The sequence below is a fragment of the Fulmarus glacialis genome, unplaced genomic scaffold, assembly GCF_000690835.1.
Source record: "Fulmarus glacialis isolate BGI_N327 unplaced genomic scaffold, ASM69083v1 scaffold42927, whole genome shotgun sequence".
NCBI lineage: Eukaryota > Metazoa > Chordata > Aves > Procellariiformes > Procellariidae > Fulmarus > Fulmarus glacialis.
The window spans coordinates 45,043-58,766 of NW_009224623.1; the positions used below are offsets into that span (position 1 = coordinate 45,043).

Here is a 13,724-nt window from a genome sequence, read left to right on the forward strand (position 1 = left end):
AAAACACTAGGGTGATTGATTTGACACGATTTAGGGGAAAAGTTATTCATACAGACCAGTAGTGCCTACTTGCCACACACTGAGAAAAGCCAGCAGTTCCTCAATAGTGACACATTCATGAGGGCAAGATGAAGGGAAGAGAAAGTACCATATCAGTGACCAAGAACTGATATATCGTACCCGAGCGGGAGCAGCTAAAGCACTGATGTACCGAGTGGCACAGATGGTCTTTTAGGAACCCTTACCAACTAGTGCAGCAAGAGCTACCAATACCATGCTCTCCAGCTCTAACACCAGTCACCTAGGTCTTATCCATGAGGTCTTACAGATTTGCCAGTTAAGTTGCACTGTTCTGAAAGATCAACTTGAAAACTGCTCAAAGGTGAGGACTTTTCAAGCACTGCGGCAACTGTATTTTTTGAAAGGCATAGAACTTTTGTACAGCAAGTGCTATACTGGGTGGTATCTGGTCTCCTGTGAAACATGCTTTTTTTCTTTTTTTTTTTTTTTTTTTTTTTACGTTTTCTTTACCAATTTCTTTTATGCCCATTCTCCATGGCACTGAGATGACTTCTTTGATGACCTGAAACCAGCTTTCATAATGTAAAGATACAACCTTTATCTCCAATGTTTTTAGCGTATGTACACCTACACTTACCATTGGAAAGCTGAGTTTCTGTGTGATTTCTTTATAATCTTCATTCCTCTCTTTCACCTGAGTCTGCCCAGCAGTTAAGTGACTGCATATAAAGCAGAAACTGGTACTATAGAACTGAAAACGGATGCTCACTGCCCCTTTATTTCCAGCTTTTCCTCCCATTCCTGTCTTCACGGTGTCTACTGCTACATCCCTGTATTTAAAAAAAAATAGAAAGAGAAGAGAGTAAAGGGCTGCAGGGACAAACATTCAATTAACTTTGACTGCAACATAAAGGAAAAGCCAGTTTACAATGCCATGTCTTCTCCCCTCCAGAAAGCTTGCTGCTTTTAGGCACATCTTTTAGTTTCTTGATGATGTTCATGTACTTTTGTTTCATTAAGTATAATATTAAAGTAAATTAAGTATAATACAATAGTATAGAAATAAAACTATTTGGAAGTATTTTCCTCCTCTTCTTGTCCCTTCCAAACAGACAAGCAAGACATTATTTCTGAAATATTGGGAATTTCTACAGAATATACTTTTCAAGTTTACCTCTACCATGATCTTCAAAATAGTGACAATAACTAAGTTTACTATTATATTTCCTTTTACTTTTGAACATATGGGAATCTGTTTTTCAGACAGTTAACAATGTAATTAGCAACTATGTGTTGAAACCCAACTTCACAGTTGGTGCCAGATTTTTCAGTCAATTGAAGAGCAACAGATCATAATCCATAATTTGTTAAATCAGATGCAATAAAATCAGTGATTATTAGATACAACTATTTATACCTAACTCTTAAAATGAGTTCCGTACTGATGACAAATTGCTTAGGTCCTCCATGTTGTTAATTACATAGTATTTCAATGTCGTGATTAGCATACACTTTACTACAGAAAGATGACTCGCTTGGCAAAGCAGACCACCTGCTCACAGGATAATTTCTCCCAGATAGCCAGTCTACTCTGAGAATAAAGCATGCCTGTCTGATCAGATAAGTAAATGACGAGATCATCGTTGTAAGCAACCCCAGCACCATGCATGTCCTTCCCAGTGAGAAAATTTTACTTTCCAGATAGAAGTCAAGCAGATCTGGACTAGAATATTACTGGCTTTAAGCAAGGGGCAGAAGGAAAACCATTAAGTCTTAAATTTGAGTTACTGTCAAGCATTCATGATCTCAGTGACGCAAGATGTTGCAGGCTCTCTTTTTCCCCTCCTTTTCATTTTCCTCTCTCTTCCCCGCATCCCATCTTTTCTATCTTTTTTCCCCCTTTACTTTCCTCTCTTTTCCTGACTGCAGAAAACCTCCAGAAAAGACACTCTCAAGGGAGGCAAAAGGGGATCATCAAGGTTTTCTATGAAAAGATGGGTTTCAAGCACTCTGAAAGAAGCACGTGTTCAGTCTTTTCACTCTAAGGAGTTCTCCCTTCCTGCTGCCTGCCTACCCAACTGCTGACTGATACTCATCTGATGTGCATTCACGGCAAAGGTTATATTGAGATAACCCACTGTATGTTTAACTTCTTGATTGATGAAATACAAGCATCATCTTCCTGCACTCATCTTCTCAGTAGATATGAGACCAGAGGGAAGAAAGAAGCAGCTTTTGATATTTTAGTCACAAAATGCAGTGGCGAATCAGTGCCTCTAACGTAGAGTAGAGGGCACTATTTGGATCACTCTAGACTTTAAGGACAGTGATGCCCAAAGATAGTTTGGGCTAATTACTCATTTCCTACCCACTCACACTTAGCCTGCAAAATTCTTGCTCATGGCAAAGGCATTTGCAGAATGCAAAAATCCCTGTGGCTTGGTACTCTTATCTTTCCTCTTTAATCAAAATGAGAATCTTCTAAGGGCAAGAGGAGTTTGATCAGTCTCCAGGGACATCGGTGCTAGTAAGCGGAGGACACACAGCTCTGCACCCTCCTGACTAGGCACATAGTTATGGTTCTTGTGACATCCAGGAGAGACAAACACTTAATGGGCTCTCAATTCTATAAAACGTCAGGGGGCAAAATTAGCTTTCTTTCCCCACCTCCCTTTCCTCCTTTTCCACCATTCTTTTCAGGCCTGGAACTGGCCCTGTTTCCATATGGAAACACTAAGGAGAGGGGTAGAAAGTAAAACCTGCCCTTCGGGCAGAGGCAGGCACTTGCCTTCACTTGGTGCTCCAAACACTCTTGGACTTACTAGCTCAGATCATTCCTTTTCCAGAAAGACAGCACCCAAACGAGGTGCTACACCCTGGCTGCCCACCTGGAGCATGCCCGGCTTCTCAGCTGAACTGGAGGATGATATTGGGGCTGCCCGACCTTTGCGCTACCCAGGAGGATGGACTCCAGACTAGTGCTGCCTGGAAACATGTGTCTCTCCCACACTGAGCAGAGACCAGAATCCAGGTTTGCATAATTCCCACCAAGCTGAAAAATCACTCCCACCCTCTCTGGCCGCACTCCAACAGCAGATGTTACTGAAGACACAGGTTGGGGGTTTTTTTGTTTTGTTTTTGGTTTTTTTTTTTACCTGATGAAAGGGACATGATAGGGTCGTACAAAGATGAAAAGACAAACACCAACAAGCTGTGCTGATGTCAGCTGAATGTAGCGATGAGTCCTGGAAATAGCTTTTTGAAGCTGCTCTCCCCACATTTTTCTATTTGTTGTACTGGAACAAACATAAAATCATTTAATGGAATCAAAACAAACCACATACAGTCAATAAAACAAACAGATTAACCGTGCCTTAGGTTTACAGACATCCATTAGGCTGTACACACACTGGCTCCAGAACTGGAAGTGCTGTAGGATGCATGGCAGAGACAGATAATACCTCCTTGTGAGCCAGCCCAGAGTTAGCAGGTTCAGTGAGCCCAGGTACAGTGCACAAATACAGTTATCCCACTTCTGGACCTGAGACGGGTTTTGTCCAATATGCTTAGAAAGATCCATGCTCACATGACGTTCGATATCCCCATTCACTGGGGGTAACTGGAAGCTGATTGTAATAATCATAACCATAAAACTAAAAATCCATGTGAGTCTCAAGACTCGTAAGATTTCTTGTGCTCACAGTGAAGAGAAGATCTTCTCTGGATCTTCTCTGACTGGGAGATGACTGGCTACCCACAGCTGTTGGCTGTTCTTAGCCGAAGGTTTGTGGGTGGGTGCAGATACCTTCGCTTCCACAGAGCTAGCGTTTTCTTATCTCCAAAGTCAACTGATACATGCAGATATACTGCCAGCCCAGCAGCCATGCTAAGAACTGCTGTAATTTGTCATTCCCAAAACAGACAACTAACTGGTCAGCCTGATGAATCAGCGTGGGAAACATTATCTTCAGGGTTCCATCCCTGTTCCTCCTTCAGATTCAAAAGGACCAGTATACACCACAGCCTACTGTATATGCTGACAGCCAAGCTCCGGCTTTGCCTTTAACTCTTCTCTAGCCATAATTTTCACAAATACAATTAGCCACAGAGACATTTCCTTCATTTTAGAATTACCACATGAATGCCAATTATGTTTGTAGTCACTGAGCACATTTTTCCAACATCAGACGGGGATTTAAGGACAAGCGTTGAATCAATGTCAACTATCAGAATCCTCCTCTGCCAACACAAAGACTTAAGAGACTTAGAAAACACAGTGTATTCTACTGTACAGAAGTTCACAGAGAAACAGCACTTTCAACACTGTCCCAATGCCATTTGTTAATGATAAACATATTTCCAGCTATGATTACAAGCAACAGACTTGGAAGGAAATATTCAATACACCTGACCATACAAAGCACAACTCTGGAAGCTTTTGTTTGGCTGGTTCCTTTGGGGAAGAGACTGTTCTTTTGGGGGGTTTTTTTGTTTGTTTTTGAGGTTTTGGGTTTTTTGTTATTTTGGTTTTTTTAACCTACCTGGCATTCACAATATTCCCTGCATTTAATTCAACCATCTCTTCAAATCCGACTGCAAATATGTCAGGAGGGCAGTTCTCATCATCTGTTGGCAAGAGGAAGAAGTCATACAAGAGTTACTATTTTGTTGTTTCTTCTAATGACTTGTTTTGTAATTTCTGTCAGAGATCATTCCTGTAGTTCTATCTTGTGTATCCCCCGCCAAGCTATACATATTCATAGCTCCTTTAATCTAATCTCACAAAACAACCCCTGCAGTTCCTCTGAAATTTCTTCCTGCTTTTCTCCCACCAGTTGGTCTCCGTCTCTCTTGCAGGAAGCAGTTCAGAACAGAGCATTATATTGTAGCAATGTCAAGATGAGAAAATATTCAACGTTCTCTCTCCCTCACCCCACTCATCACTAAAGCCACAACACCCCACCACCCACCATCTTTCACCCATTTGTCATTTTACCCAACATGCTTTTCCTTTTCCTTTTCATTTTTGACACATTGCTATGTAACTGAACTTACTGTCCACACACCAGTATGTCCCTCCCCCTCTCAATGCTTTTAGTAAATTTATCTACTCATTTAAGGAAGCATTTGAAGTTTCTTCTTGTCTTCTTTCTTCTGAGTCTAACTTAAGGTTAGGTTAGGTCACTCCAGAGCACAGTGACTTTCCCTTCCCTGGCCCAGGCCTGTGGATATTAACCTGGTAAAACACCAAAGATCCAACGCTCTCATATAATAATAGTGTGAAGCATATCTGTTGACCCATCAGGTCTGTCCATTGCCTAAAGGGATTTTTTTTTTTTTTTTTTTTTTAAACTGTCATACAACCAAGGTAACAGTAACTTAATCCAGCATGAAGACATAAATAGTAGACAGCCACAAGAACCTAAATCAGACCTGCCTCAGAAAATAAGAATGGAAAGAAAAGTAAAATATGCAGCAACTCTCTGTAGACACAAGGGTGAAACTAGCACATGACAGCTAGCCTCCTTTACTGGCTTAACATGACAGGCACTGTCATATGTGTATTTCCCATTAATAACTTTGGACATTTGTCTTTGACACTTACCCATTGATGTAGGCACTGCACTGACATTACCACGAACACAGACATTTGCATGGTCATACCCTAGCTCTGCCCCTTCACATAACTCAGCTCCCTTCCTTAAGCTGCTTAAGATCTATCACGTTATGGCTGCCTGTACCATTTAGCCCTGCTCCTCCGATTCTCTCAGGGGAAGGCCTGGCAAAGCTAGCACATGACAGGCTCTCAACAAATTCTGGTATCGCGGGCATAGTCATGTGCTAACACATCTAAACTGTTTCTGAAACAGACTGGACCTATCACCCACTCGAGCTGCTCAGAATACAGTTGTCTGCACCTAATCACATATCCATGCACTCAAGCACTAAGGGTTCAAACAACACAACTCGTTTAAGTAGCCAAGGATTTGAGGAATGAATTCCTGAGCTTGAAAGTTAGGCACAGGAATATCCCTGTGATGCCTGCAGGAAGATAAATGTTCCACCATAACAATAAAAGCTCAGGTTTTGCCATAGTTTTGCAACCACTCAATTTTTAAATGACGGAACATTCACTTTTCATTTTCCTTAATAAAATCTGTAAATCAATTACAATACTTGACCTTGTTCTGTAAATAAGAAATTCAGCAGCCAATTTAAGCAAGCCACAAGAACAAGAGCTTTCTATAATGATAAAGAAAGGAAATTGCCTTCAACAAATGCAATAACATAACTCTTTTTGTCTGCAGGTTTTGACTATAACATTTCCAGACAATCTCAGAATCCAGATTGTACAGATAATTTAGCTCCAGATAAAGACCAAGGAGACATTCTGAGGGCACCTAAGCATGTAGCTCCTACTCGCAAAGAAGAACAAAGGACAGAGATATTGAAGGGAAAAAAAAAAAAAAGGAATGCAGAACAGGCAGATACATCCCACAATGGTGTGAAAGAGATCTCTAAATTCTGAGCTGCTGAAGGTTCAAAGCAGCCACCTGGCACAGACCCATGAGTTGCTCTGTCAGGAGCCCTTCACATGCACCGTTCCACTGCTGAGGGGAGGCAGCACAAGTCTACATGGGGCTGAATACACCCCTGAGAACTGACAGAAAATGCTCTCCAAAATGCACTGCCTTTGAAAGGAACAGCTGGTCAAATCTGTGTCCCAACTCGCTGTCCCTAAAAATGATAACAAATACTGCTTACACATTTTGACTGTGAAGTCTTACCCTGAAATTCAGAAACTCCAGAGAGCTTGGGAGAATCCAGCAGCCAGTCTGTCAGCTCGCTGGTACCAAGGATGTTGCTTCGAAACTGCTTCCCTCCGTTCACGTTCCAGGTCCCCGTGGCAACACGAACACGCTTGAAGCTTGTGAATTCAAACTGACGCTCTGACATGGCCTTCAAAATACTTGGAGTTACTGACAGAAGAGGGGAGACAGAAAGAGGGCGTGTAAAAGAAGAATGTGCTGTAAAAGGATAGAAAGCATACAGACAGCAGCAACACAGTAACTGTGAAACAATGATGTTACCCTAACAGCAACAACACAAAAACTAAGGAATAACTCCAATGGCAATAAGTACAAGATAACTGGGGTTGATGTCAGCAACTTCTCTTCCAGAAACCAGGTACCCTTTGAAAGCTTGTGAAGCTACTCACTTTCAGCATATGTTTTCCTGCACTTCTTCAAGTAATAAGCAAACAAATTCTTTTTCCACCCTTAATCTTTTTAGTTTAGCCTACAGCGATCAAGCATGTCACAAGTTATGACTTAAACTGAAGCCCTAAGAAGTTTAGGGTGTGAGGGGAAAGGCAGAGAGCAGCACAGAGTCTCACATCAGTCCAAAACTAGCATTGTTGTGGCTCTCTAGCCTGGTCAGAACTCCTCACAGGAAACAGTTTTATTTATTTTTGATGAGTAAAATTAGCAATGTGCTTTTTTTGTGTGAACACCTGAGGTAACCTTAATCTTTAACTACCTGATTTGCATTGACAGTCAGGCATAGAGAAGCTATCTCTATTTTCCTTGTGGTCTGCATCAGGAACAGCTCCAGTATTGAAGTGGCACTGAATGGTTCACGTCTATCCTATTAAAATCCAGTAGTTCTCTGGAGCAAACTGACCACCTGATACTGCTTGTGGGTGCAATTATCCTATATTTTGCACATAAGTATCTTCACAGAGAGAGCTAAGCTGGTTTACTCTAGATGAGTGCAAACAAATGTGTGTATGTTGTGGACTATCAGGGCCTGGAGTAAAGCAGGGAATGAACCAACATAACAATGTAAATGTGCCTTTAAAGATCCAAATGGCTAAAAGCATGTGCAAAGTGCAGGCCAAAAACAAGGAGATAAAAAATCTGAGTTCAAGAGATTTCCTCAAGACAAACTCAGACAGGATCAGACTGGGAATATAGCCCTAAAATCTTTCCCTCTGGTCCAACTCCTCTAAACTGTCAGAGGAGATCATCATCAAACAGCAAACATACTCAGAAGTCCAAAACAAAATACGAGAAATAAACACAGTGGAATTAAAACACACAGATTTGTGCTATGGTCACTTGAAAGCAGTGTTTCAAGCAATAGATTTGTGCAAAAAGTAGCTTATTTATTGATTTTTTCAAGAGGGTGCAATTGCTTATATCAGACAGCTAAAAACAGACACAAAAGAAAAAGTGAAGGATTTCCACTGGCCTTACCCAGCAGTGCAGTGTGGTCCATGAGCATCTTGCCTTTGTCTGCATATTCCTCGCTGAAGAAGTCACCCATGAGCAGCAACTTGATGGCTTCCTGCTTTACTGCATCAAAAAAATTTGACTGAATGGTGCGAGACACAGAGCGGGCGCCATCCTTGAGTTTCCCAACCTACATCAGACAGGAATCATCAGCGCAAGTGACACTGAAGAGTAAATCGGACATCTTTCTTTACTTGTGAATAAACAGTTTTGCCATTTTTCTTTACCTTGTGCTTCCCCTCAAGGGCACGACTGCCAGTAAATACTCTGCTCAGATTATGACCGTTGAGAGTCCACATTGCTTTGTAGGATTCCACAAAGCGTTCAATAATAGATTTAGAGTTCAACCCAAGGCTCTCCAATTGAGCAAGCAGGATCTGGATTAGGTGCAAAAGGAGAAAAAACAATAACGTTGTTTTTAAATGTGGTTTTGCTTTTTATCCTCAGTTTAAGTATTCCCACCAACACCATTCTGTATCATAGAACTGGCAAGACAGACTTGTATCACTGAGGCTTATGCCCTCTCTCCTGTCTTCCCCACGGAACAGACAATGTACGCAGAACAGGCATCCATGAAAGGTCCTCTGACAAACTCACCTCCAGTGCAATGAAGGACTGTACGCTATTAGTACGATCCAGGCAGTCCAAACAATTCATTCGAAAAGTACCTGTCTGCAGACTTTGGTAACCAAATACAAGAGGAGGAAGGAAAAAAAGGTATATTTTAAAATAACATCTCATCATGAGTTGATTGAACAAGATCATCAAATGTTCAGCCTGAATATACCCACCCACATTTTGACAGTGCAAGCACATTGTGCACAATGTATTCCATTAACATGTCTAATTACTTGACTACATCTGCAAAACTGTATTAGCAAATCCATGCACTGGTAATTTTCCAGATTTCAAATAATGGAGATGCAGTTAAGCCAAATAATCTATTTAGCACCAAGACTACACTTTGTCTCAAAATTGTATTTCAGGATGGTCATTTATGTTCATGGTCCAAACACAGCAAGCAACCTGGGAAGGCCAAGACAGGTGGTGCCTGGCTATGCTGGGACAGAGGGGCAGGGACACTCACCGTAGACTTACATTCTCGCCCTTTGTGAAGATTCCAAAGTCTTCCCAGTGCAACTTCAGCTGAGGCCTCAGCAAATTTTCCAGTTTCTCAGTTTTCCCACCTTTTGCAAATTGGTGGTAGTCAAAGTTTATCATGGGAGTGTCTTCTGCATGGGAAGAGGCCCATAGCAGTTTCTGTTTAGATAAAGAATGAGGGAAAACAAATCCTACTCAAGCCACAGTGTAAGGATTGACACCAGCATGCTTTTATCATTACTAAACTTTGACTGTTTATCACATTTTTAATATTGAGAAGTTCATAGGGAATTTCGAAGGGCCAGACATGGCAACTGACGTTCCCTATTTGTTTTCTTTCCAAAAGTAAACTGGATCTTTAGACCACAATTTTTCTGCAGGGGAACTCAAACTGTAACTGCGAAGTATACCTCAGAATTGCTGCTGTCTGTGCCTTGGCTAGTGGCAGCACTGCACCAGTGGGCTGCTACCTCTGTGCCTAAGGGTGCACAGCAACAGTGATGCTCTGGGCAGGCTCAAGACTGGGACCCTGATGGGAAGGGTGTCCAGAGCTGCTTAAGGTACAGGAGCATAACAGTGCATGGGTGTGGTTTTTAACCATTCCTGAAGTGCCGAGATACGGGAAAACGTGCCCCTAAATTTAGGTAGAGGGTGCGTGGGGAGGAAGTAAGAAAGAAATTATGTCCCAGGAAACATATTATAAAATGTTTCTGGTAAACAACAAAAGTGAAAGAAGAGGCACGAATAGCCTCATTATTTGATCTCCAATTTCCATGATCTCACATGCATTTCCATAATCACCACAAACTTCGTTAAGGTATCTGTAATAGATATGACAATAATACATCCTGCTCTCCATGACAGAGCCAGCGAGAACTGTTATATTAACTCTAACTGTGGAAGCCTTTGTGTATTCCCTTCCCTCCTGCACGTTCTCATCTCAAGAGACGGCTACTTTACTCCACTTGGATTGTGACACAAACTGAACAAAACAATTCTGATATTACACTAGAAGTGTACATGCAGCAGTTATGCATACATTACACACCAGTATAATTGTATCAAGTAAGCCATTAAGCCTTCCCCGCAGAAACAAATTTAAAGGTGTTGCATGGTGTTTGGAGAGAGACATGCAAAATGCATTTCACTACAGTTACAAAAGCCAAAACACTTGGTATCTGCTTCTCTGTTGTTGACACCTCAACTTGCCTTTACAGCTGCTGGCCCTTGAAGATGATATGTACCCACTGCCTCAGTGTAAATCATTGTCAGAGTATTCGTAACTCTACACTACGGCATTGCTTTTACTGTAAACATAATTACATCTGTTATAGGGGATGCTTATGAGAGGAACAGCATTACTGGGAACAGTATTGATTTTTGGTCTGGTAACAACTGAAGGTAAGTTGGTCATTTACAATTTTTCATTTGCTCCTGTTGCATAAACAAACGGTAGCGGTGACATTCTGATCGAGGAAACGCAGCATCAGTAATTACAAGAGTATTTTGAATCAACTCTGATAAGAATTACTAAGATTGCAGCAAGAGTTGGGAAAAGAGGAAGGAATACAAGCAAAGGAAGATGGAGAAAAAAAGAAATAAACTAATGACAGAAAAGGAGAAAAGTTTTCATTCCTAATCATTCCCCTATGAATTACTTTCTTTTTAATTCAAGCTCTTTAAAATTATCAAAGTAAAAATTAACTATATATTCTTTCCAAACATTCATTTATTAAAACACAAAGGTAAAGAAAAGATCAAGAGGTGGTTGTTTTGATCGGGTACAAAACTTCAGTTTCCAGTGCTGTCAGTCTACATTCTTTCAGCTCACAGAGTGCTTTCATAATTTATATTTTTAAACATCAATAAAGTTTAACAATAAAACAGATCTTTATTTAAAATAAATGAATGAATGCAAGGTCTTTATTCTAGAGATGCCCTGTTTCTGACTTAATCTCTGTTTGTATGATACTGGCCAGAACACTGTCTTCAAGAATGCGAGTGTTTGATAAAATATCAGTATTACATTAACAAGAGAAGTCAGATTTGTATCCTCGTAAGTTATATGAGCATTTTGCAAGTGATCATCTCTTACCCCTAAATTTCAATGTTTTTGCAAAATAAACTATAAAAACTATTTTACAGATAGCGAAATCAAGGGACTATAGACGCTTACCTGTGTCATGCAGAAATGCAGTAAGAAACTGAAAACAGAAGCTAGGACTAGACTTCACTTCTGTACCTTCCTTATTGCCTTGCAAGCTTTAGTCATAATGGCTTTTTTTAGCCATGTTCTGTACAGGGGCAGACTTTCACTTTGTCACTTTCCACTGGGGAAGCTGATAGTCCTCCCCAGCTCTTTTGGAGGAGGAAATAGTCACACAGAAAAACTGCCAAAAAAGTCAAGATACTCCTTGTCCCGAGCACATTATTCCAACAGACAGGGAAACAAATCAGGAACTATTATTTAACTACAATGTCATTTTGCTTAGTTTCACACAGTAAACATTTGAACTCAGAACTCTTGTATCACTCTTTACCAATGATAAATACATAACACTTACTACAGGTGTGTACTTAAACCATTCTTCATATTATTCTTAGGAAGATATACTCCAAAGTGTCTATGTCAGATTTCTAAAGCAACAGGCACTTAGGAGGCAGACTTCCATCAGACTCCAGCCAGATACACGCAGCTATGCATTGCTGCAAATCCCGCTCGGTGCCAACCTGCGTCTTCAAGTACACATTAGTTTTAAAAATCTGGCCATGAGAATACTGCACTAGAACTCAGCGCAGCTTTAATTCTACAATGCCTGACATCCTGAAAGCACAACCCAGATGCTTTCAGGTATTAGTTGTGCCTAGGGACATGTAGGGGCTAGGAAAACCTCTCTCTTCGTACACCAGACTATCATCTGGTGCTCAGGCAGCCAATTCCCATCACAATCAGTGCAACATAGCTATCTCCCATTACAACCAGAGCAAGACAGCTTGCTTACGCCCAGTGAGCCAGGGTCAGGGCCTGGCCCTCAAGCAGTTCTGGCAATCCCATGAGGCATCTGACTGCATAGGTGACTACATACTATGACAAAGCTGACCACGATTCATTTTTGCAAATGTGAACTACTCTTAGGAGAATTAGGGCAATCTTTTTTTAAGTCTGGTTAAAGAGAATGTGCATAAGCGTCTGAAGAAATAAGCAGGAAGGCAGTGCTGGAAATTAAGCCATGAGACTATGAAGCACCATTCTCTCAGTATCTAACATCTAGTAAAGAGATAACATCATTTCTTAAGATATACTATTCATCACCTACTGGGCCAGAAGGGAAACAGAAGGACATGGAGGCTCAGGGGAAATTACCAGTTTTTTAAAAAAAAAAAAAAAAAAGAAAAGAAATCTATGCTTTTACCTTAAAAGCTCTGTTGAGTACCTCCTCCCCTCCTCTGCTTCCCAACAGGTTAACGATCACTTGTTTTCCATACTGCTCTTTCAGAAGCATCATATGCCTACAGCAAAAGTAGCCATAATAAGTACTAAACAAAACCGTGTTATGTTGCCTACTACCTTTTTCAAATACAGAAGTAGAGATCCCTGGTTGTTCCATCCAGCAGAAAGTTTCAGCCACAGCAGCTACAGACATCTTCCTCAGTTTCCCTGCAATCAATTATTACATAGTACAAAAGGTGAAAGCATGCAATTAACGGACACAGTATTTTGTCCTGAACTTAAAGAAAGAAGCATATTAGGAAACAGGCCCCAGATCTTTTATGTCACTGTTAGCTTTGATATTGCCCTTTGTATGCTCCTGCTTCTCGGCTATCAGCCTGGGAACTACACAGGAATGACAAGAAGAGAGGAAAACATATTACACTTCAACAGGAATTGCCCAGCATCTTGCAGGGCTGAGCCTACAAAGAGTCAGCAGCGGCAATGGGGCCTAGGACTCCCATGCCAAGGCCAGAGAGGCACAAACACACATGTCATAGGTGACAGGGTTCAAACATCTCTGAGCTACTGCAACATTGAGACATTCACTCTCAACTTAATTAAATTAAGCAGGAAGGTTAGTAATCGTAAGAACTGCTGGATCAGACCAAAGGTGCTTTTAGCCAAGTGGCCTGGCCCAGATTCTTCAGGAAAAACACAAAACAGGACAAGTATAAAGTAGTATTTTTTATTACATATATCCCCAACCTCTCAAAGCCATTTAGGGACTCTCAAGTCAAGAGCTTTCAGCCAGATGCAGAGGCACCCATTCTCCCCTCAATAAATTTTTTTCAAGTTGGCATGTGTGTGCTACAGGA

At 41.0% G+C, this 13,724-nt stretch overlaps 1 protein-coding gene across 1 annotated transcript in view; it reads right to left on the reverse strand.

Moving 5' to 3' along the window:
- The window catches only part of SYNJ2 (synaptojanin 2), a 57,219-nt gene that overhangs the window by 18,161 nt on the left and 25,334 nt on the right, over nucleotides 1–13,724 (reverse strand). Inside the window, exons 6-14 of the mRNA XM_009582192.1 lie at nucleotides 12,830–12,926; nucleotides 9,403–9,575; nucleotides 8,913–8,994; nucleotides 8,543–8,692; nucleotides 8,280–8,445; nucleotides 6,810–7,001; nucleotides 4,563–4,647; nucleotides 3,177–3,317; nucleotides 659–851 (exon numbers count right to left, since the gene is read on the reverse strand). Of these exons, the coding sequence (XP_009580487.1) occupies nucleotides 659–851; nucleotides 3,177–3,317; nucleotides 4,563–4,647; nucleotides 6,810–7,001; nucleotides 8,280–8,445; nucleotides 8,543–8,692; nucleotides 8,913–8,994; nucleotides 9,403–9,575; nucleotides 12,830–12,926 (1,279 nt within the window). The remainder of the gene's footprint in view (nucleotides 1–658; nucleotides 852–3,176; nucleotides 3,318–4,562; nucleotides 4,648–6,809; nucleotides 7,002–8,279; nucleotides 8,446–8,542; nucleotides 8,693–8,912; nucleotides 8,995–9,402; nucleotides 9,576–12,829; nucleotides 12,927–13,724) is intronic.